At 41.0% G+C, this 24,096-nt stretch overlaps 1 protein-coding gene across 2 annotated transcripts in view; it reads right to left on the reverse strand.

The window, feature by feature from the left end:
* Positions 1 to 860: 860 nt before the first annotated feature.
* Positions 861 to 24,096, reverse strand: part of gdf11 (growth differentiation factor 11) — a 30,907-nt gene continuing 7,671 nt past the window's right edge. Inside the window, exons 2-3 of one of the 2 annotated variants that reach the window (XM_017450158.3) lie at positions 6,943 to 7,316; positions 861 to 5,731 (exon numbers count right to left, since the gene is read on the reverse strand). In XM_017450158.3, coding sequence (XP_017305647.1) covers positions 5,354 to 5,731; positions 6,943 to 7,316 — 752 coding nt within the window. In that variant the 3' untranslated portion in view covers positions 861 to 5,353. Of the gene's footprint in view, positions 5,735 to 6,942; positions 7,317 to 24,096 lie in introns of both variants that reach the window. The other variant, XM_017450157.3, reaches the window with a different exon arrangement.

Here is a 24,096-nt window from a genome sequence, read left to right on the forward strand (position 1 = left end):
AAACCGCTTGTCGGCACTTCCCACTGACCAGATATTCACCTGCCCGTAACCAATCCTCGGTTCATCTCGGATCGTCTGGATTTCGGTTCTGGATAGCCTTGTGAACATTTCGTTTTGGATTGAAATGTTCCTGATCATTCCGAGGTATACAGAACACAAAAATGCAAAGCTACTGTTTTTCCCCTAATGTAGGTTAATTGTGAAGGCAAGTGGAAATCCATTCAATCTTTTCAAATAGTTTTGTCCGTCTGTTCTGCATCCATTAAAACGCAAACGTCCACCTACTGGCAGTGATTGCAAACATTGTGTCAGTTTATAGGCCAAAGGTGGGAGGCCTCGCTTCATTTGCATCCATAAGAGGCTCATTTGTTCTTTAAATCCCCTAAATTAGGTTGATGAGAGGCCCTGCTATCAGGTGACGCTAATTGGGTCATGCTGCACTCCATACGTGAAGCAAACAAAGCACGTCCATGGCTGGATTCGGTCATCGGCCTTCTGCTTCCACTTTGCATAGTTAGCCTGGAGAATTAACCCTTTGGTAGTAGGTTAATAAATCTCCTGTTATTGCAAAATCGATGTCATTTGTTTTATCTGGAGCTAAAACGTACGTTTTATGTTCTTGTCTGTGTCAATTCTATGCAGATTTTTTTTTTCTTTCTCCAGATGTCTACGGTAATTGGCTGGACCGCAGTACCAATCTCGTCTCTACCGGGGACCACTGCTGGAGATGGCTTCTGTTTGCTTTCTCTGTGACAGCGTGATGTCATTCAGTACTACTGATCCTCTGCTCATGGACATTCCATTAGTAAAGGCACATAACACTCTGTTAGGCTAAATAAATGATTTATTGTAGAAAAAGACCAAACGAACAAAAACAAAGAAACCAATTATTCATTTGCACAAAATTCAACCTACAAATTTATAATTCATTCATCTACACAGCATCAAAAAAAAAAAAAAAAAAAGTGGATGAGACAGCAAAAAAAACAAAAAACGACGCTTCAAAGTGGAGAACCTGTTCAGCTCGCGTCGCTTTCTCTGCTGAAATGCTGAAAGCTTTATTTACACTGTGAGAACATCCTTGCTCGTTTAATTACGCATAAAGGGTCCACAGTTTTCCAGTCCTTTTCATCCACAGATTTAGCTTCGTGTCCAGTCCTCCGTGTCCTTACATGATATTGATGCCTCCACACTGCCTCCACATGCTTTATCTGCTATGCAGGAAGTGCCCATACTTCATGTGATGTAAAGGTAAGATCTATATTTCAGTCCATTCGTTTACCGTCGTAACACTGACCACGTGATGGCAGTGCCCTGTTAACTTCATTCTGAATTCATGAAATGTTCGAGTTTTACCTGTATTGAAAACACAATTACAATAGGAACAGTTCGGCCAAAAACGAAATGTCTTGCTTTTACATATTTAACGTAGTCGATCAGCATGTTGAATGTCTGACGTTTGTTCCTTTAGTTTTGCACTGGAGGCTAATTTAGCTAGCAAGTAAGTGTATCGAATGTGTCTTAAGTAATTACACACTTGCCTCAAAAGATATTAGTTGACATTTGTACCGAAACATCGCCGGAAACTTCTGAAATACAAATATCGCCAAGAGCGCAGAGTGACCATCGTTCTGCTTCGATATGGACGCAACCTCGGTTTTAAGTCCCGACAGCCTTTATTGTTTACAGACAGCATATCGGTGTCATCGACCGAATAAGCAAGACCGTCTGAGGTACTTGTGTTTGAGTTAGGAAATGCTAAGCCAGCAGCTATAAGCTTACCTGACGTGTTCGCTCTCGTTAGCCTCTTTGTCCATTACCAAGTAAGCAAAATCGAAGCGCCACACGCGTCTTGGCGTATTGGTTCCATTTGGATTAAGGAGAGCATTGTGTACATTTACATTTTTGGCCAAAGTGCAATACTATTCACACAAGCAGAGAAATATAAAACACTGGTGCAAATGAAACCTAAAATGGCAGGAGTTAAGTATACTTGGAGAAACATCTAATCATCTGTGTTTTGAACATAAATTCCCATAATGATCCAACATCACAATGCACATACTCCAACCAGAATATACCAATACTATCCATCATTGAAATATTGCACTATTATTAGGCAAAATTCATGTATTTAACTTGCGTATGGAAATACTGTAGTGGTATTTATGATGACAGCAAATGAGAGCTTTAATAGCAGGATCTTTACATACATTTCAGTAAAGGTAATTAACATGAACCCAACCAATAACTTCCCAATGCGGTAAACTGTAGATAAATTAACTACCATGCACTTCATTCTGCGCATTTCTCTTAATATTCTTAACAATGAGTGTATACTGCCACCTGCTGCCACCTACCACACAACATTGCATTTATATGTAACTTCCATTTCACATCTACGAAGTAAACATCCTCTAGAGGTTCCTGCAGCTACTAGCGTTTTATTAATTGGACAGTCACTTTGAACCGAAGCGACCTGCAGCAAGGCAGAATCCAGTCCGAGCACAGAGCTGAGCAAAGTTGGCTTACGGGTTTTTCCACGCCGTTGGTCAATGGGATTTGAATCCTTGGAAAACTTTCCAGACTCACAACCACTGCACTTCAGCATAATGATTATCTCCCTGTTATAATTCTTAAAAACCAAAATGAAATGCATCCAAAGTATAGACACCGATGTCGACGCTGCAAGTGATCAGGACAAAAAGCGTAAGATGCTCATAGAGAGAGAGAGAGATTCTGGATTCCGTCACAAATACAGTCCAGTGATGCTCTCCAAACAGGATGAATGTTCATTTGTTCAGTAATGTTAATTCTGTGGGAAGGAAATGATGCCAGGTCTCCGCTTTAGAAGATGAGTGGGGGGGTAGGGGGATAACATCAAGAAAGAGTAAAGATGGAGAAAAAATATGATGGACAGTCACTGTATATCCACTCCATAAACTCGTCCTTTTTTTCCTTTTTTTTTTTTTTTTTTTTCTTTTTTTTTCTTTTCTCAACTGTTACAGTCCATGTACAAGCTCTTGTGCTTGAAAAGGTATAATACAAATACAGACATGACTTCTCTTGCCATTCCCATAGTGCAAAATTTATAGTTGGTAAGGTAGAGTGCCCAGAAAGGTTCTTTTGTACCCCTTTTAAAAAAAAAAAAAAAAAAAAAATTATATACATATATTATTTATATATAACATCAGAAGGCGTCTCCTTTATCCAACAGCATAGTGCTTTCGTTTTCCAACAGAGAGATATTCTTCTTTGCTTAGACATCTAGTGAGGATGAGACTTCTTAATTTATTTTTTTTTTTTTTTCCCTTTTAAGCACTTAAGTTCATCATACCATTAAGGATTAGTAAGGAGTAATAATGGAGTGATATGTCATGAAACAACCGAAAAATCAATAAACGATATTTTTCTTGAAATGTTCAGTTTGCTACATGCTGAATCTTAATTAAGCGTAACCCAGCAACTGTGAGTACGACGGGGACGGCCTAGTGCATCTGATCACGTGCTGATAATGATATGCTGCGCTAAATATCACATACAATATCAGTATATAGGACACTTCCTCAGCACATGCCTACATCTGATGTATGAAAATACTTTTAAGTAAGCTTCATCTAAAGGCCCTGTAACTCAAATTGGACAAATTTATACTAAGTCTTTTGTTTACATAAAGTATTTTTAAAAAACACCCATAATATGAATGGAAAAGTATATAATACAGTAGTTTTTTTTTTATTATTATTTTTTAAGTTTTTTTTTTAAAGCATTATTGAAAAATATGGATCCCCTTGCAATCTAATATTTTGGACTAGTTGTGGTTGACCAGTTTCTGGAGCTGATGCTCTAAAGGTCAGGCTTTGTGTGTGTAAGTCAGTGCTGTGGTCGTAATTCGATTGCCTAGTCAAACCCCTTTTCCTGTCCTCATTGAAAAGTCTTGAAAAACCCCTTTCTCTTCTGGTTTCTTTTTGTCTTTTACAAGATGATGAGTAAAAAGGAGATCAAAGTGGCCATGAAAGGGTGCCTGGATTCTTGGGAATGTCGCACTGGGGTGCTAGCTGCATTTGCAGTGCGTGGTGGGGGGTCTGCTTTAGCATGTTTACCTACTGTAGGTCTCTTTTGGCATATTTTTGCTTCTCTAATATACTATGCTTTTTGGATGAAATAAAGTATAGATGCTCGGGGGGGGGATACGGTTTCGAATTTTGGACGAATGTCATGTTTAAATAATCGGTTCCCACCATAAGTATTGGGACAATGAAGTCAATAGTTTTCAGCTTCTTTGGATTAAAGATATGGCGAAGTACAGTTTATATTTTACTTTCTATAAGGTGATGTGGGTTTTCTTCATTTTGAAAATGAGGATTTCTCTCTTCCTATTCAACTCCGCCTGTATAATTAGGTTGCCTAGGTAGGCGACATTTTCATGGCAGGATTTGTGCCCTCGAGGAAGAAAATCTGTCCCAGAAGCAGCATAAGGACACCTGTCTTTTTTAGTTTTGTTTTGTTTTGTTTTGTTTAGGACAAACTGGAAAGAACATTCTAAGTATCATTCTGTGCAAGGGCAATTCTGTCCGTTTGTTTAACATTTGAAGTACCAATACAGTCAAACCAAGTAAGTTAATTGCCTGTTTTGTATCTAACATTTGCAGGTAAACATATAATGATTTTTTTCATAGGTAACTTTTTAAATAAGTAACATGTCATTTTTAAACCTTTTAAAACGGTTAGGCAGCTATCATGATATTACAGTTTGATATGAGCACATGCTTAAACTATGGTTTTAATCTGATTCGTTTAGATGTGTTGATTAAACTCGTACACCAGAGCTGCGAATATTCTTGGTTCTAGCAGGTAACAGCAAGAAACAGCATTGACTTCACTGTCGCAGTATTTACAGAGGGCATTTCATGATCCCTACTCGGTATTGTGTTTTCGCCCTTTCGGTAAGACAGAATGAACAGGCTTAAAAACTGGCTTATTCACTTTGGAGCCAATTTAAAAATATCTATTTTACAACTATTAAACAGTTAAAATCAAACACGTCAAATCAAAACCAGGAGCAACAAACACATAAAAAAAAAAAACCTAACACAGAAAAGGAATAAATAAAGGTCTCGCTCTTCTCTCACCAGCCGGTCTTCAAACTGCCAAATTGTTCACAGAAATCTCTGCCCTTCGGCGTCGGGTTTTTCCCACTTTTACCATGAATTATTCTGTTATTAGCTGACTAAAGAAACAAGCTAAATTTGGCCTCCTTGATCTTTGTGTCACTCTTCCAGGACGTAAGAGGAAAGCAAAACAGGAGACACTTGAACAGTCATGAACAGACCAAATGAGCCAGCTTTCGTGTCTAAGAGCAGCCGCAGCGATCCACCACCATGCCGGGAATCTTTCCGTGGATGATCTGTTGCTTGTCGTTAAAATAGAGCATATTTATGGGTGACATTTTGGTGGGCGTACAGCAAGGGCCGGCCGAGCCTCGAGGATTAGCGTGCTGCACCAAATGGGTGTGTGGGTACTTCTGCATGAACATGTACTCACACTGGCCTGAACAGTAGTTGGCCTTGTAGCGCTTAGGAGCGATGATCCAATCCCATCCGAATGCCTCAAAGTCCACTGTGAGTGGGTAGCGGCAGCAGCGAGATTCAGTTGAGTGCTCGTCGCAGTCCAGGCCAAGATTACGACGCGAACGCTTTGTCGTCTCGAGAACCTTCACCTCCAGGAACGGCTGCTGGAAATCAGGGGCAGGGAAGTGAGAGGGGGAAAAAATGAAGGAAGAGAGAGGTGAAACAGTGAGACAGAAAATTGTTGAAATTTGAGTGTTTGTCTAAGAACACTTACTCCCAGGAACATCTGACAAGGCTCCTGTTTTACTTTAACTCCTGCTATACGAAATTATACGGATCAACCTAAAAGAGCTGGTAAGGTGTGGCCAGGAGCTATATACTAGTCAATAACCCTCTAGAAATAGTCAGCAGATGCAGCTAGAAGTTGTTGCTAAATATTAGATTGTATATGTAATTAACAGTCCAATTTGACGGAATCAAGAGGCAGGTGAAAACATGGATCAGGTGGACCACGATAGCTACAATCAAGTGGCTAGATGCTATATAAAATATACCATTGCCAATGTTTTTCAGCAAGTGCTTGGTTATCACAAGAACCCTCACTTCCATTAACAGCTGAAGAGATCAGATGCCAACTGTGTAAGAATTTGACCAATCCAGGAAAATTGTTTTGGTAAACCCACTCTCTAGTTTTATCCATTGCTGACTTCTTGTGTGGGTTGGTTTCTGTAAATTCTGGTGTGTCAGTAGTTGTCAGACCTTGATAAACTGAGAACTTCAGGCTATATGTGACCTTGGCTTCCTGTTTTTGTCCTAACCTTGACCTGTATGCACCAAGTGATTCTCAAGAGATGTCTTCACAATTTCATTGTTCTCAATAAAGCAATGATCTTATCTTGAGGCCAAGCAGCTGGACACATGCATGAGTTCAGCAAGAAGGGGAACAAACCACGAGGCCACTGAGGTCAAATCCTGTCAGCTTGCACTCTGCTTTCTTTGCTGGGTAAAAGAGAAAGGAGAGGTCCAGGGGGAGTTTCATTCTTTCTCTGCTTTTTATGTTGTTTTTGTAGTCTTGCTAAAGAGTCTCTGATCTTTTTTTCCTCCTCACTTTTAAAAACGGCTTGCTTTCCAAAGATTTGGGTTGTTACTTACTTCTGGAGAAGTAGACTTGCCCTTTCAAGGACCAACAATGGGCATACTTGCCACGGTTCCTGTTTTACCCAGTGTTTCTCTTTTTTATTTTAACTCCTGCCAAGCTCTATGACTTTTCATTTTAGCAAGCTTATGAATAACAAATTTTAAAAAGTTCTCTAACAACATAAAAAAAAATACATCAATGATACCACTGATCAGCAGGTCTAAGGGTCCTTACCAGCCCTTCTTCTCCAGGCCTTAGTGAGGTCACAGCCAAGTCGTTGCCACTTTCATCAAATGCATTTATGTCAATGCCCCAATTTGTGTGTGGCTGCTTGAACCAGTTCTGCAAGACATGTTTAAAGTCAATGCTCTGCCAGTAGCCTGATCGTGAGTTGAGCTCGATCTTGAGGGAGCGGATGCGGATGTGGCGGCTGCCCTGATCAGTTACAGGTTTAAGACGCAGGATCTGCAGGTAAACAGTAGAGGTTTGTTGCAGTGGCCGCAGATAAACCCAGAGCTGGGCCTTCAGCACTTTAGTGAACATCAACTTGGGACTGAACTTGAAGAAACAGCAGTTTGGTTTTCCATCCACCTGGACTATTGGCTCCGCTGTGTAAAGAGAAAAACACCAGGGCATTTCAATAAGAGTTTAGTGAACAGTTTCTTCTAGCTTCATGACCAGCTTCAAACCAGAAATGTGAGCAGCTTATGTCAATAATATTGTCAGATGTATTGTAATACAGCCAGTTGCTTATGGTTTGGTCTCTGATGTTACTGACTTAAGTCTCTTCAGCACCTTGGACAGTGGCTTTTGAATGACGTGCTTCTCAGTTTTGGACAGTGGCTTTCAAATTTAATACTCGCAGACCAGACATTTCTGTTTCTCTAAAGAATCTCCCACCGTCATCACTAAACATTGCCAAGAGTGGATGATTTTCACTTAAGAGGTCTTTTGTCTGCAGATGACCAACCACAGACATTTACCTGTGTCCCTTTGGTAAATATGCAAGGGTACCTCCAGTGTCTCCGCTTGCCAGTGCCTTGAGCTAAACTCAAAATATGGTATGTTGTGAACTTTGTTAAAACCACTTTATTAGGAACACTTTACTACCATACCCCCCAGACAGCCTCAATTCACTGTGGCATGGATTCCACAAGGTGTTAAAAACATAACACCTTGACATAACTGCATCAAAAAATTGCTGCAGATATGTCAGCTGTGGGGGGGCAGAGTGACTTAGTGGTTAGCATGTTTGCCTCACACCTCCAGAGTTAGGGGTTTGATTCCCTCATTCACCCTGTGTGCGCAGAGTTTGCATGTTATCCCTGTCCTCTGGGGGTTTCCTCCCTCAGTCCAAAGACATACTTTGTAGGTTGACTGGCATTTCATTTAGCGAATGGGTGTGTGATTGTGCCCTGTGATGGGTTGGCATCCCGTCCAGGGTGTCCCCCAGCTCTTGACCCTAGTCCCCTGAATAGGCTCCAGGCTCTCCGTGACCCTGTGTAGAATAAGCAATGCAGAAAATGGATGGATGGATGGATGGATGTCAGCTGCAGATTCATGCTGCAAATGTCACATTCTACCACGTCCCAGAAGAGCTCTCTGGGTTCATATCTGGTGTCTGGGAAGGCCTCTGAATTACAGGGAATTCATTGTCATGTTTATGGAACCAGTTTGAGATGACTTTGTGGCAGAGTATTATCAGCCAGCAGCTGCACTCAGGCTGTGGCATTCAAATAATGCTTGATTGGTATTAATGGGCCAAATATGTGCCAAGAAAACATTCCCCAAACCATTACAGCACTACCAGCAGCCCAAACAAGGCAGGTTGGCTCAATAGATTTATGCTGTTGCCAAATTCTGAAATTACCATCTATATGTCACATCAGAAATCAAGATTTATCAGGCAAGGCGACATTTTTCCAATCCTCAACTGTCCAGTTGCTTGTGCCTACTGGAGCCTCATATTCCTGTTCTTGGCTGACCCAAGTTAAGCCAAATGTAGTCTTCAGCTGTTGTAACCCCTCTGTTTCAAGGATCAACATGTTGTATGTTCTGAGATGCTTTTCTACTCACCACGGTTGTAAAGAGTGGTTATTTGATCTACTGTAGAACTCCTGTCAGCTTACATTTTTTCCCATTCTGATTTTTGATGTGAATATTAACTAAAGCTCTTGACCTGTATTTGCATGGGTTTATGTATTACATTGTTAGCACGTTTGCTATTTGGATAACGGCATGATTAAGCAAAGCAAGTGTACAGGTGTTCCTAATAAAGTGGCTGGTTACTGGTTACTTGCTCTGAAGACCTTCATGTGTTACTGTTTCACAGCTTGTTTTTCCCATTGTAAACTGGTGTACATAAGTGCAGACAGCCAATGAGACTACAACCTCTAAGATCCTAAAACTTGTGGTCAGAAAAGACAAATGAAAGGAAAAACAGATGGGTTTGGTGGCTCTGTTACAGTTGCAATCAAAATTATTCAGCCCCCATTGCAAATCAGGGTTATAGTCAAAATGTACAGACTTTCAGCTGTTTGCAATGAACAAATTAAACAAAAGCAATTGAAATAGTTCAACACAACAAATGCTTCAAGTGGTTTCCGCAAATTCAACTGAAAATACGACTTATAATGATTTCTCCAGTCTCAAAATTATTCAACCCCTTCATGGCAAGCAGCTTTAGTATTTAGTAGAGCGTCCTTTTGCTGTTGTGACCTGCTGCAAACGAGATGCATAGCCAGACACAAGCTTCCTGAGGAATCTTACCCCGTTCCTCATGAGCAATGGCCTCCAGTTCAGTAATAATCTAGGGTTCTCCAAACCGCCTTCTTCAAATCCCACCAGAGATTTTCTATGAGGTTTAAGTCAGGTGACTGTGATGACCCTGTAGAATCTTCCAGAACTTTCTGCAACCAAGCCTTGGTGGAATTTGAGGCATGCTTGGGATCATTGTCCTGTTGGAAGGTCCAATGACACCAAGCTTCAGCTTCCTCACAGACGGCGTGATGTTTTCTTCTACGATTTCCTGATACTTGATACGTGAGTGAATCCATCTCCCCTTCCACATGCTGCAGGTTTCCAGTGCCAGAGGATGCAAAGCAGCCCCAGAGCATCACTGAGCCACCACCATACTCGACTGTGGACAGTGTTCTTTCTTCATACTTCTTCCTCCAGACATACCGCTGATCCATCGTGCCAAAAAGTTCCAGCTTTGTTTCATCGCTCCACAGAACAGAATCCCAAAACTTCTGTGGCTTATTTATTCTTTTCTTGTGCTTTTGGGTCAGTAGTGGTGAACGTCTTGGTGTTCTGGCATGGAAACCTTCTGCGTTTAGTATTTTAGGTATTTTATGTGTTCCAGCTCAAGCACACCTGGTGCAACTAATGAAGCCCTTGATTAGTCGCATCAGGTGTGCTTGAGACAACACCTGTTTTGCATTTTTGTGCTGTTGTGAGGGATTCTATTCAGGGGGTTGAATCATTTTGAAACTGGAGAAGTCATTATAAATTGTATTTTCAGTTGAATTTCAGGAAACCACTTGAAGCATTTGTTGTGTTGAACTATTTCAATGACTTTTGTTTGATTTGTTGACTGCAACCAGCTGCATATCTGTCAGTTTTGACAGTAAACCTGATTCGCAATGGGGACTGAGTCATTTTGATTGCAGTTGTATGCTGGGGGGGGTGTATTTTGTTTGGGTCAACTTCTCCTGTTAGAAGGGTCATTCCAAATCAATACAATGTTATTCTGATTCATCACTTTTATCCTATCATGAAACATTCCGGTCTCTTATCAGGATGACCCTGTCCCCATCTACCCATGAGGATGAAAATGTAAATAACATGTTATGTTCTTCATGGTCACCAGAGCTCAACCCAATTGAGAACCTATGGGAGGTTTTGGTCTGACGTTTTAGACAGCGTTCTTCACCACCATCAAAGCAACAATCGAGGGAAGATCTTTTGGAAGAATGATGTTCATACTTCCAGTAGAGTTCAGAGTATGTAGGCTAAAGAGCACTGAAATTGTTCTGGCCCAACATCTTATCAGTACACGTTATGCCAATTTTACAACTTCTTTTTTTTATTATTAATTGTGACTTGATATTGTGATTTATTGTGAAGTTAAAATATATTAATTTCTTCATTCACAGTAATTGTTTTGTCCTGGTCAGAATGGATCCAAACCCTATCCCAGGAACATTGGGTGTGAGGTGGAAGTACACCTTGGATGGGATAACAGTCCATCACAGGGCTAGACAGATAGATAGATAGATAGATAGATACACACACACACACATTCTCATCTAAGGGCAATTTGGTATCCCCTATACACTTACTGGCAGTTTTTTTTACGAAGTGAGAGAAAACCAAAGAACCTGTAAGAAAATCATTTGGACATAAAGAGAACATGAAAATGTGAAGAAAAAAAAATTCCAGTAATCATAATAGTTGGCAATGCTACCTGCCGCACCACTGTACCACCATAGGAAATTATATACACAATATAAATGATTCATTATAAGCATGTTAACAATCAGACATTTTTGTAAAAGCGTGTATTGTGATTAATTCTCTACTCAGTTTGATCTCATAACTGTCATGGAAGAGGCTTTGTCCATTAGATTCATTTAAAATTGCACAAGTGTTAAAAAATAAACCGAACAAACCCACGAAAAGCTATTAAACGTGAGCACTGCAATTCCATAAATGAACGCTGTTCGTATGAATCTGTTGTGCAGATAGGACGCGTGAATCAGAACTGAACGCATAAAAAACCGGTGGAACATTTTAAGAGTTTGTGTGGGGATTTCCCTATGAGAGACAAATTCTGTCACAATTAAGGACAATGCAGCATGAAGTAAAAGTACAAGTATAAATGGTTTTTAGATTCAAAGCAAGCTAATCTTCCATAGCCATATGTTTTCATTTCCTGCATTGTTCCCTATAGGGAAAAGTGTGCCTCCACCATTTTACATAAACTAAGGGGTGCTGTCAATCAAGCCCCAATCTGTGGTTGCTTTGGCAACCCACGAGGGCTTCCTGTGTCAGAAGGTCACTCAGAGACCTCGGTCCAGTTAAGAAATGGGATTAAAGGTCAGCATTGCAAGCCTTTTACATCCCCACCGATGCAGGGAGGGGTCGTGTGTAATACCCAAATTGAGTTTGAAGGTCAAGGTCAGCCCTATGGCAAAGAATGGTCGTATGTTTTTTTTTTTTCTTGGTTTAAAAAAAAAATTCTGAGTTGTTTCTTGCGAATTTTAAACAATTACATTCTCACTGAATCCACAGTTAGCCGATAGTAGGGCTGTAATTAAATTCTACTGCATTTATTCTACATGATGTACTATAAATGCTACAATATCCATTATGTTTGTGAGTGGAAAATTGATGAGAAGCCAAACAAGTTTGGGCAGGAAGATCATCAAGCTTGGATGAGCTACAGGTTCGGTCATTAGTGAGTGTAAATCTGAACAATATGACAGTGTTCCTCTCTTGAGATTTGGCACGGTTATGGCAATTACTGTTACTGGGGTTGGTGTAATATTTACCGGAAATAAAAGAACAAGTGATCCAGCACTTGACCTGGATTTATTGTAATTGTCAGTGTCGAAATTTCCACAGGCAGAAAAAAAAAACACATCATATGATGTGTATCAAATAGGATTAAACTGGAGTAAATACAAAGTCTGAATTGTACATTTATAAGTGGTTAAATATACTGTTTAACCAAAATATAATCGAACAGCCACAACAAGCCACAACATTTTGTCCCTGTCTACACTGTCCCACACAGAAACCTCAAAACTAAATTTGAGGCTATAAGCCTCAGTTATTTGGGCCGTTATTAGTAATTCTATACCACGCACAGTGGCTTAGTGGTTAGCACGTTCGCCTCACACCTCCAGGGTCGGGGGCGCCGCACACACCCTGTGAGTTTGTGTGTTCTCCCCGTGCTGCGGGGGTTTCCTCCGGGTACTCCGGTTTCCTCCCCCAGTCCAAAGACATGCATGGTAGACTGATTGGCATGTCCAAAGTGTCCGTAGTGTATGAATGGGTGTGTGAGTGTGTATGTGATTGTGCCCTGCGATCGACTGGCTCCCTGTCCAGGGTGTACCCCGCCTTGTGCCCCATGCTCCCTGGGATAGGCTCCAGGTTTCCCAGTGACCCTGAAAAGGATAAGCGGTCTAGAAGATGGATGGATGGATTTCCATACCAATACTACAGAAGCAAATCATAAACAGCACAAAGGATAAAAAGCACCTTCAATCCTGTGCTTTTACTGACCAAAGACTCCACAGACCTGCCCTCTTGTTTTCTATTGGCTCACAAACCTGAGGTTCATGAATTCACAGGTTCACCTAGATCAATTCAGCGTGAAGTTAGAAGTAACTTCTATCAGAAGTAAATGCATCTTTCACTTGCCTTTCCTTCTCAACTGGACTGACTGGCATTAACACCAAGCAAATTTTATTTGCATCTTATTTATCTGATTGCTTTTTTTTAGATATAAAAGCAGAAGAATAGTTTTCAGGTGTCTCCCTTATCATTGTAGCAAGAGGTAAAATAAAAAACTGTAATGTTGGCACCTCGCCTTAAATCATAGCAGATACAATTTGCAATTCTTAATGTTGCTAAATGAAAATTTTGCCGCTGTAACCTAGCATTATTTACATATTTACCGTACCTTTCTCAGGTAAAGAGTTATAAGAAACTAACCACAAGATTTTACAGCATGTGATAAGGAAAAGCACTACTGATCGTGAAAATCCATGCTAATATTCTCAATACTACCAGAGATGATATGAATTAGAGACAAACCACTGCTTATGAAAGTGGCAGGTGTATAAAGCTCAGTGTGGCGACTCTACGATATAAGTCCCGCCTCTTCGGGAAAAAAAGCACCGATTACATCACGGGACCGATTCAACCCGTTCAAATCTGTGTTTTAAAGGCAAACATATCGATCTGTTTCTGGTATAAGGTTTTCTCACTATTCAAGCATATAGGAGCCTGATACTGTACAGTGCCCTCCATTAATATTGGCACCCTTGATAAATATGAGCAAAGAAGGCTGTGAAAAATACTTTTTATTGTTTAACCTTTTGATATTTTGTTTAAAAAAAAAAATCACAAAAATACTTAAACAATTGCAAACACAACACAGGTTTATCCCCCCAAAATATCTTTGTTAAATATAGGTGTGCAACAATTATTGGCAACTCTGTGAATTCATATGAGAAAGATATTTTTAGTATATTATTATTGATATTGAAAATTTTTTTAGTACACCTGGGTGACTAGGAACAGGAAATTGTTCAAACATGACTTCCTGTTTCACAGGGGTATAAATATGAGGTAACACATAGGCCAAATTCCCTTAGTCGTTCATAACAATGGGTAAGACCAATGAATATAGCTGTGATGTGCAGCAGAAGGTTGTTGAGCTTCAGAAAATGGCAACTTGTGGAATCCATGCCGGCTCGAGTGCAAAACGGGACGTACCAAATGCGGCTGTAAGAAAATAGCAAAAGCATTGAAAATGCCCATTTCCACCATCAGGGCAATAATTAAGAAGTTCCAGTCAACTGGAAATGTTATGAATCAACGTGGAATTGGACGTGTGTCTATATCGTCTCAACGCACTGTGAAGAGGATTTTTATAGTGGCCAAAAAATCTCCAAGGATCACAGAATTGCAGGTTAGTTGAGTCTTGGGGTCAGAAAGTCTCCAAAACTACAATCCGGAGTCACCTACATCACCACTAGTTGTTTGGAAGGGTTCCAAGAAAAAAGCCTCTACTCTCATCCAAAAACAAACTCGAGCGTCTTCAGTGTGCCAGACACTACTGGAACTTCAAATGGGATCGGGTTCTGTGGTCAGATGAAACCAAAATAGAGCTTTTTGGTAATAAACACCAGAGGTGGTTTTGGAGCACAGAGACAGGTAGTCGTGTGGAAAAGTACCTCATGCTCACGGGTAAATATGGTGGTGGCTCTTGTTCTGGGGGTGTTTATCTGCGAGAGGGCCTGGACTTTGTTTAGGATACATGGCGTCATGGAGTTTATCAAGTATCAACAGATATTAAATGAAAACCTGACTGCATCTGCCAGAAAGCTTAAAATGGATCGTGGTTGGATCTTCCAGCAGGACAACGATCAAAATCAACACAAAAATGGTTTACTGACCACAAAATCATGATCATGCCATGATCATCCCAGTCCCCTGACCTGAACCCATAGAGAACCTGTGGGGTGAACTGAAGAGGAGAGTCCACCAGCGTGGACCTCGAAATGTGAAGGATCTGGAGAGATTCTGTATGGAGGAACGCTCTCAGATCCCTCGCCATGTATTCTCCAACCTCATCAGGCGTTACAGGAGACGACTCAGAGCTGTTATCTTGGCAAAGTGAGGTAGCACAAAGTGTTGACTAAAACGGTGCCAATAATTGTTGCACACCTATATTTAACAAAGATTCTTTTTGTATAAACCTGTGTTGTGTTTGCAACTGTTTGATATCCAGGACAGCAGAGTATTTCTGTGAAATATTTCGAACAAAAGATCAAAAGTTTAAACAATAAAGACAATTTTTCACCGCCTCATTTGCTCATATTTACCAATATAAGGGTGCCAATATTAGTGAGAATAACTTTAGCGAACCAAACAGTAATATTAAGATTCGTTTATTAAGGAAGCCAAGAATTCTGACTAAAATACTATTGACTGTGCAGTTTCTACATATAAGAATATACCAATCCAGTCCGGTCATACTAATATCTGGGGGGGAGGGGACGTAACATGCACAAAACAAAACACTTCGTGTCTTTAGACTCGGATTCTGCCGTTTTCAACAATACACTAAATCATCTCATTTTCCCTTCAGCCATTTTCTTCAATTCTTAATTCAATTCTTAATTGCACTAAGCTGCCAAGTGCTCTATGCAACTTCAATGTCAGATATTGACTCAAATGATTAGGCTTATGTTACTGATCATGCGCACACACACACACTTATTTAAAAAGCCTGACTCCATTAAATAGAAAGACTAAGAAATAATATAATTGTTAAACAGAAAGACCAAGAATCACTGAACTCGAAGTTTCAATGTGAGGCTGGTTCATAGCTGCTGCCACTGGTGAATATTAAAAGCGAAGAGGGGATATTTGAAATTTCAAATTCAGTTCTCAGGGGAAAAATATCAAACGGACTATGGGGGGAAACGGATTACAGAGTGGGGGCGGGGATAGAGAAACATTCAGCGCCGTTTTTTTTTTTTCCTTCTTTTAACAAGACTCCTTTTCGAGGGTCTTTTACACATCAGTTGCTCCAGCTGAAACTTGTAACAGATGTGCTAATGATTTTAAGCTAATGAGGCATAAAGTTTTGACCCCCAGTACCATCAAAACGAATGCAAATTCTTATTCAAAATCTGAATTTTGACCAATGAGGATAATTAGCTCACTAAAATACACACACCTGTGTTTTAGTTTCTTACATCGCTGATGATCGACACGTGACGTACATCTCATGCACATGTTTGGGTTTAAGCTGAAGTTTTGTATCTGGCTGGATGGCAAAAAAAAAAAACAATCCCAAAAGGATTTACCTCCCCACAAAAAAAAAAGCTATGGAAAAGAAAACGGTCATCTGTTGGGGAGGAAGAGGGGGGAGAGAGACAGAAGCCTATAATGCTTTAGTCTTCCCCCTCCCAAAAAAAGGGGGCGGGATTCTATTTGCATATATATCTATATTTTCTTAATGGGAAATGCAAATGTGGTATTTTGAGGGAAGTGTGTGTTAAAAAGAATGAATGTGACTCTAGGGGATCCCTATGCACCTCTGGAAATTAATCATTCTGACACGTTAACGACTCTTCTAATAAGACAGGGGCCCAGCACCACTCGCACAGGCCCTGAACACTCTTTGTTCGGCCCTCGGGTCCCAGGAGGAATGGACGAGGGGAGTGGGGGAGGAGGACCGAGGAGAAGGAGGTTGGGGGATTCTCCCTCTCTAACATGAGGGACCTCTCATTTTCTGGAGGGGGAGATGGACACAAACATTACATCCACATGTGTCAAGATTTAGGAGGCTTTAGCTACAGTTGAGGCTGGAACGACATTATAAATCCACGGTACGAAGACGGTACAAGAGTATAACGCTTTCCTAGCAAAATGACTCTCGGGTCGGTTACATTTTTTAAAATAGAGCAATTAGTTCATAGTTCAATGTCCAAATGAATCGGTTGGCGTAAATAAACGAACTTCCAATATGCACAACAGTCTGAAACGCACACTGATATCGATACCATGCAATAACACCGCAACTTTCTATTTTTGATGACATTAAAAGACCACACAGTGCTGTTGGTGCAGCTCACATTTAAAGAGTAACGCCATACGATGCATTGAAACAATGCGGGAATGCAAGGAAATTTGTTTCTCACGAGGAGTTTCATTTTAATTCATGCTGAGGTTATGGGAAAACGTTTTTCAAACTTGGAAGTCTTCGGAAAAAAATAAGAGGACATGCTGTGATTTTTGCTCCCAACAAGCAAAGAAAATAGCTGGGCATTTAGTTTAGCGGAACAATGTAGCAAAAGCCGGTAATAATATATATGAGGTCTATGTAGTGATGTTCTACACTTCACTTATGTCATTATGTATGCCATTACATTAATGGTAGAACTATTGTGTTATAACGATTTATTGTCACATACAAGTGTGGCACAAACATACTGGGTCTCGTTTATCATGCTGGATGTGAATGAATTTATTCGGAAATTGAACTTCAGTTCGTTTGGAAAAGCGTCGTATCCTACGAGAGCTTCTGAGTTTGTGTAAATTTACGATTCCCGAATGTAAACCTTGATATGCTTCAATTGCCCTGTCAAATGAGGAAGAGTGTATCTATGCTAGTCGATGAGCTGCAGTGGCTCAGCTGCATTAGTGGAAGATTTAGCGCACACCTCTCTTAGGGGTGCTTTTGCCTTTAAAGCGTTTTTAGCATTCATCGACACGCGTACGCTGATATGACGAAAATCAGCAAAAACGTCTGAAAATCCGGTGGGATTTTTTAGTTCAGTTTAGCCTGCAAACATCGTACATACAACTGTACTGAAGGTTTGATAAACGAGGCCCACTGTGAACATTCAGAACGCAGTACATACATGCACATGGACACACTTATCCACTTTAACATGAGCTTAAACACAGTGGGGTCTAGACCAGGCGCTGGAAAACGAGGACCAAGTTCTCACTTTTAACACAGATATATCGAGCTTGCACGCGTTCAAGTAGTTTATCCTGTGAGATTTTTCCGTGAGATTCACAGCTCTTCCCTTTCGTTCAAATAATGCAAAAAATGAGCCTCGTAAGAGTTTACGATTAATCGCATCCTAACGCGGCGTTCACACCGGCAGTGATGTGATGCTTTAACAGTATGACACATGTTTCTGATTAAATCCTTTCAGGGGAATTCTTTAGAGTGTGGTGTAGAAGTAGTCACTACAGTAAAGTTGGTAAAGAACATGTGCCAGGCAAGTTTTATATTCATAAACGAGCATATCATGTTCCAATATGCAAATGTGTTCTGTTATTACAAGTGGAAGGGGCGGGGTCAATTTAAATGTTTTGTTTTTTTTGGTGGAGCCTCCATATTAAGTAATGTATTATTATTGTATGCCTATACAAGCCTATGATTTTACAGAAGTGATGAAGGTATCAGGTAACATAATGACATGCGCACTATGAGTTATAGATCAAACCGTGTCCCCGTTATGAAACATCCCAAACTTGTAAATGTCAGTAGTTGTTGTTAGCAATACATGTTAGTAACATTTTATTGAATACTCTATATAGAGTCCTGTAAATGTTATCTGTGGCTTCGTCACCTTCATTCATTTTTATGTCATCAGTTTTCACTGTGGCCAGACACTTGCTTTGTGGACAATTTTAGTAGTAATCTGGGTCCCGTAAATAAATTATTCCGTTAATTAATTGAGTGTGTGTGTGTGTGTGTGTGTTGTGCCCCACGATAAACGGTGTATATTTCTGCCTCACGCCCAGTGTTCCTGGGATAGGCTCCTGATCCACCATGACCCTGACCAGGATAAGGCGGTTATGAAGATGAATGAATTAATAATTAATTCATCTTTTTTTTTTCATTGAGAACAAAAAACACAGCGTGTGATGAGGCATGCTGAGCTGACCTTTCTGCTCTCTCTCATCTTCCTTTACATAGACTTTAAAAGACATCCTAATACATTTATTCATTTTTTTTTTTTCCCTGACAGTATTCGGAACGGCTTCGCTCAGTCGGAGCCGAATATCTCTGTTATTAATCCCTCTGGTTTGTTTATTCTTCCTACTGTAATTACACGAGCTGCCATGTTTGTTTTCGTTTTTTAAATACGCTTTTTGTGTGTAAATAAATAAAGTGAAATCATTCGCGACCAGCTCGGAGCAGTGGAAGGTTAATCAATTCCGCTTCTCTGGCAGTTCTGGGGTTTGAACTCACAACCTTCTGCTCAATAGCAAAGAAGCTGAGCACTGAGATTCCACTGCCCCTAATAACTACTAAAGCTTTAGAGGCAGCACACTCTTTTCGCAATATATTCTCAAGCTGTTCAGTTGTTCTTAACAGCAGTGGCCTTGGACTTCATCCAAATGTGCTTTTGGCAACGGACAACTCGGCACTGCTAATGAACTCCATGGCCAACATTAAATGGAAAAGGAAGTGTGTGTTAGCGGCTCATCCTCTTTGTGAGAAGCTACTCTCTGAACACTTAAGATCCTTATTAATTTTTCATACATATGATGCAGAAGTCCTTTTCCGGCTTGTCAATGCCTTTAATGGCCAGAATGATTCAGCTGTTCTTCTCTTATTTTTATTTATTTATTTTTTTTTAAAGAATGCATGAATGGCAGCAACAAGCTTGTCGATTATTATTGGTTTCCTCCCTCCATCCCGCCCTTATTTCGACAAAGTGCTTAATTAGTGGAGAGCGCCGAGTAATTATTTCCTTTATTAGTGAGCACCGACATCTGTTTTGGCTCTTTAACTCGGCCCTATAAAAGCAGCCCCCGATAAAAACGTCCATGTTCTCAGTCCCTTCAGGACAGAACGATTGTTGCTCCACGTGGCATTACAGAGCCGAGCTGCTGCTTTCACACATTCCAATAGCTGTAACTACAATCTCTCTCTAACCCCCCCCCCACCGCCCACCCGCCTTCCCCCACACCCCTCCAGCCCCAGCCAGAGTGTCCTAATTGAGATTTGTAAAGGTTATATACTTCAGAACAATCACTTCAGAATGTACTACCTTCAAACTTTTCCTTCATATTTTGAAGCGATAACCTCGGCAGAACGGTTGAATTCTACAACAGCTCGTTATAAAATCTAGGTTACAAAACACCGTTAGCTTGGCTGTAAGATGAGTTTCTCCTGTTTTAATCAAGTCTGTACAGCTCACAGACACACAGCAGGTAAGCAGTCATGTCATCCACATACTGTACATCCACTTGGAAAATGCTCTGCTACACTACGTTCCCAATCGTCCATGCACTAGGACAAAAAGACACAAGGTCTAGGTACAAACCTCATTTCTAACTGATGAATTAATTTATTCATTTTAAATATAGATTTGAACCAAAACGTATCAAGTAAAAGCAAACATTCAAAACTAAGAACATAAGTCTACAATCCAAATTCTACGTGGGATCCGCAACAAAGACGGCCAATATTATAAAGCTTTCGCGATCAATCACGTCGCAATATAAAAAAAAAAAGAAAACTGAAGAACATGAATTTACACAGCAAAAAAAATTATTTATGAGCTACAGTACATGGTAATGGTTTTACTTAAAGCGCTCTCGAAGATGTAACCATAGCAACTACTGTATAATGATAGCGTATTGGTATGTGGGCAGTAAGTTTGCTATTTGCATATCATTCAGTTATGAGGAACTGAACACGCAGTGAAACCTCACAGTGTTGGAAAATAAATAAATAAATAACTCCGCTTAACCTCACGGTGTTCACCACCACGTCTGTCATATGTTATATATATTATATATTGTCATATATTATATTATGGTATTATGGTACAGATGGTAACGCTCAGCATTGTATATTATATCTAATGTAAACAATATCTAAATGTTCCATATGCGGTGCATCCCTTCATGACACACAGTTGTCGGAAATATTTAGCGGCCAATAACCTAAGCCGGTCAGACCGACTTAAACCAAACTCGGGATCAATAACACGAGGACTGTTTTCCTACCTGCGTTGAATTTATCACACAGCTGTGTGCAGGACGCAGTCAACACTTCGACATAGTCCCAAAACTCCCCTGGAACAAAGGGGCCGAGCATTTCCATACGCTCGTACGGAACGCCTTGCTGTCAGTTCAGTGTGTGTGAGGTGTTCGTGTTTATGAGCGGCGTTTAATCATACTGTACAAATCCATCACTCGTGGATTTTGAGTGATGCCTGTTAGGGGTTAAAAACGGCCCAGCGTGGGAAGAAATGCGAGAGGGAGGAGAGAGCGAGATTCCTGAGAGGCCTGGCGAAATTTTGCCTCGGGTATTAATGGACTTTGGCCTCTTTGAAAGTTTATTAGCCATAAAATTGACAGCGTGTTGTGCTAGCTCAACAGCCCCACTGTCCTCAGTCTTTATTCCGGCTCAAACAAAACAGGCAGATGACACAAAAGGCTCCGCACACGTTTGCTTGACAACCCCCCCCCCCCCCCCCCTTTCCTTTTTCCTATGGACGGGAATCATTGAAAACGATCTCAGACGCAGGTGTTACTATCCGGCGCGTATGTAGGTTTAGTCACTAACTCCTCACACACTCTACCCACTGACTTAAAGGACAGTCGGACAGCCGGATCGTCTTTTCTGCACTCGACCTCTTAACGTTTATGGTTCCTGCACCTTCAGGAAATGACCCTTTTATAGGGTCAACACTATAAAAGACTTGTGGCTCTTGTTTTTTAAGGTGGGAGTGGTTGGTGGGTGGATGTTGGAAGCGAGTGTGTGTGTGTGTGTGTTTGACGTCTTAAGTGTTCGTTCTTTCGTGGAGGGGGGTTGTCGCGTTGTTTAATCTACTACCAGCTCTCTTTTTGAAGCCAAAGAAAAAGACCTGAAGAGGTTAATTGGCTCCTCGTCCGATATATCACATTGCTGTGAACTCTGTGACCCCTCTTGTCAATAGGGGGCTTTTTCTCCACTGACTCAGTGAATGTATTAGTTCTTCTTTCTGCGTGTGTGTGTGTGTGTGTGTGTGTGTGTGTGTGTGTGTGTGCGTGTGCACGCGGTTGCCCCATTTGGACAATGTCGGCTGAAATATTCTGAGCCGAAAAAGATCTGTTTTTTGAAGAATCGACATTTTCACAAAAGGTGCATGGTAAATATATATCTGGGCATCGAATCTGACATTTCGTGTCACATGACCGTTTTATGCGGCCCTACGGTTGTCGTCACCGACAGAAAAAAACCTACTACGCATATATTCTATGCATCGTGAAAATGTCTTCAAGTGTCATATGATTTTCACCATTCGCTTATGGCCTACTACTTTTTAAACACACAGAACGCGGCAGAAAAGCTGGTCTAAGTTGCATTAAGAGGATCTGATCTTTAACACAAACGAGAGCAGTCCACGGAGGAGAAGGAGGGGTGACAAATTACCAACAAACGCTCTTGAAAAAGCTGCCGGTTGTTAGAGAGGGACATTGATGAGGGAGGAAGGCCTGGTTTAAATATGTAGACAGGTGACAAATGAGGGCTCCAAGGGGTCAGTAACCCTGCTCTGGCCTCACACATATACTCACATGTACTGAGCCACATGCATGCAGCATAAAAACTCTCTCTCACACACACACAGACAAGTACTGAAATGACACACAGGTCTGAGATCTACGCCCGAGATTCTAAAAGCAGGTGCACGCAGCACTCTCTTATCACAACGCTTTATGTCTGTATTTAATACAACACGGCACTACACGGCCTTAATCGATCAGAATCAAGGGCAGTGCAGGTCGACGTGTTTTTGATACCTATGACCTGTTTTGTGTTACGGCGTACAGCAAAGTCTGTTCAGAAGAAAACAGGTCTGCACCTTGCTGAAGAAAGGTAGGGAGAAGGGCGTGGAACGACGCTGCATTAATGTTATCGCAATGAATTGTCACTATTCTGACAAGATTCTAGGTGTCATTAATGCACCGTCTGTACTGGTACTTGTAGTAAACAAGGAGCCGACCGGATGCTGGAATCCCGTTATTTCACAGAGGTAGATATTTATGTATAGATTTTCATTTGAATCATAAACTCGTTAATCATCATGTGATTAAGGCATCAGGAAAAGTAAAGCGCAAAGGGGCAAACCTTAAATCCTTCGGAAAATTTTTGCAATCGTCATAAAAAATTCTTTCCTTTATCGGTTAGAACAATATCGGGGACGGAAACCGACGGACTATGAAGACTGCACAGATGGCTGTCATTTCAGAGTCACAGGAGACCCCTGTTTTGGGATAAATTACTAGCTAAGTAACGACGTAGCTGAAAAACCCTGATGAAACTCGGCATAATCAAGACCCCACCCTTTCCTTGGCAGTACTCCAGCTGTTTACACTTTGTTGGCAAAACAAACGAAATCACGTGGACATATTACGAGCGTATTGTGAGATCCGTGCCATATCGTCGACGACTCCGAATAATCGCCTCTGCTGATAAATGTCCGCTAACGTGCGCGGGGAAACGTAGTGACGGTATGCGAATGCGTCCGTGCAAAGAGTAAGTGCATAATCGGTGCACATGTGCGTGTATATGTGTTATATGACTAGGAGAAAAGAAACCGACTCAACCCCCTATAAATAACTCGATCCGTTTTTTGAGTGTCAATGCCTCCGAGAAGAAACTCTCTCGCGAGGACGGATCGGCATTGGAAGTTCTCTCTCGCTTCAGCTGCAAAACAGAGAGGCGTTTCGGTCCTCCTGTGGGATGCGCTCATGACGCCACAGGCGAGAGCGATGCGCTCCTTTGTGCAGCATGTGGAAATATAGGAGGAATGCAGCATGTGGAAATAAATGAGGAATGACAGAGCGAGAGGGAGAGGTGGGAGAGGAGGAGAGATGGAGGAACGGAGCGAGGAGATAAAAGAATGAAAGAGCAGGGGAGAGAGAGAGAGAGAGAGAGAGCGGAACATGTTGCGTGACGATATAAACGAGAAGGCAGGTGGCAGGAATGATAGAGGATGTGGCGCAAACAGATGGCACAAGTGGATAGAAAGTTCATTATGTAATCATATGAGTATATGTTAGCATCGAGCTAAAAACACAAACGTGCAAACGATCTACTATAAATGCTGAAGAAGAAAA

This window comes from Ictalurus punctatus, chromosome 21 (genome assembly GCF_001660625.3).
Source record: "Ictalurus punctatus breed USDA103 chromosome 21, Coco_2.0, whole genome shotgun sequence".
Taxonomy (NCBI): Eukaryota; Metazoa; Chordata; class Actinopteri; order Siluriformes; family Ictaluridae; genus Ictalurus; species Ictalurus punctatus.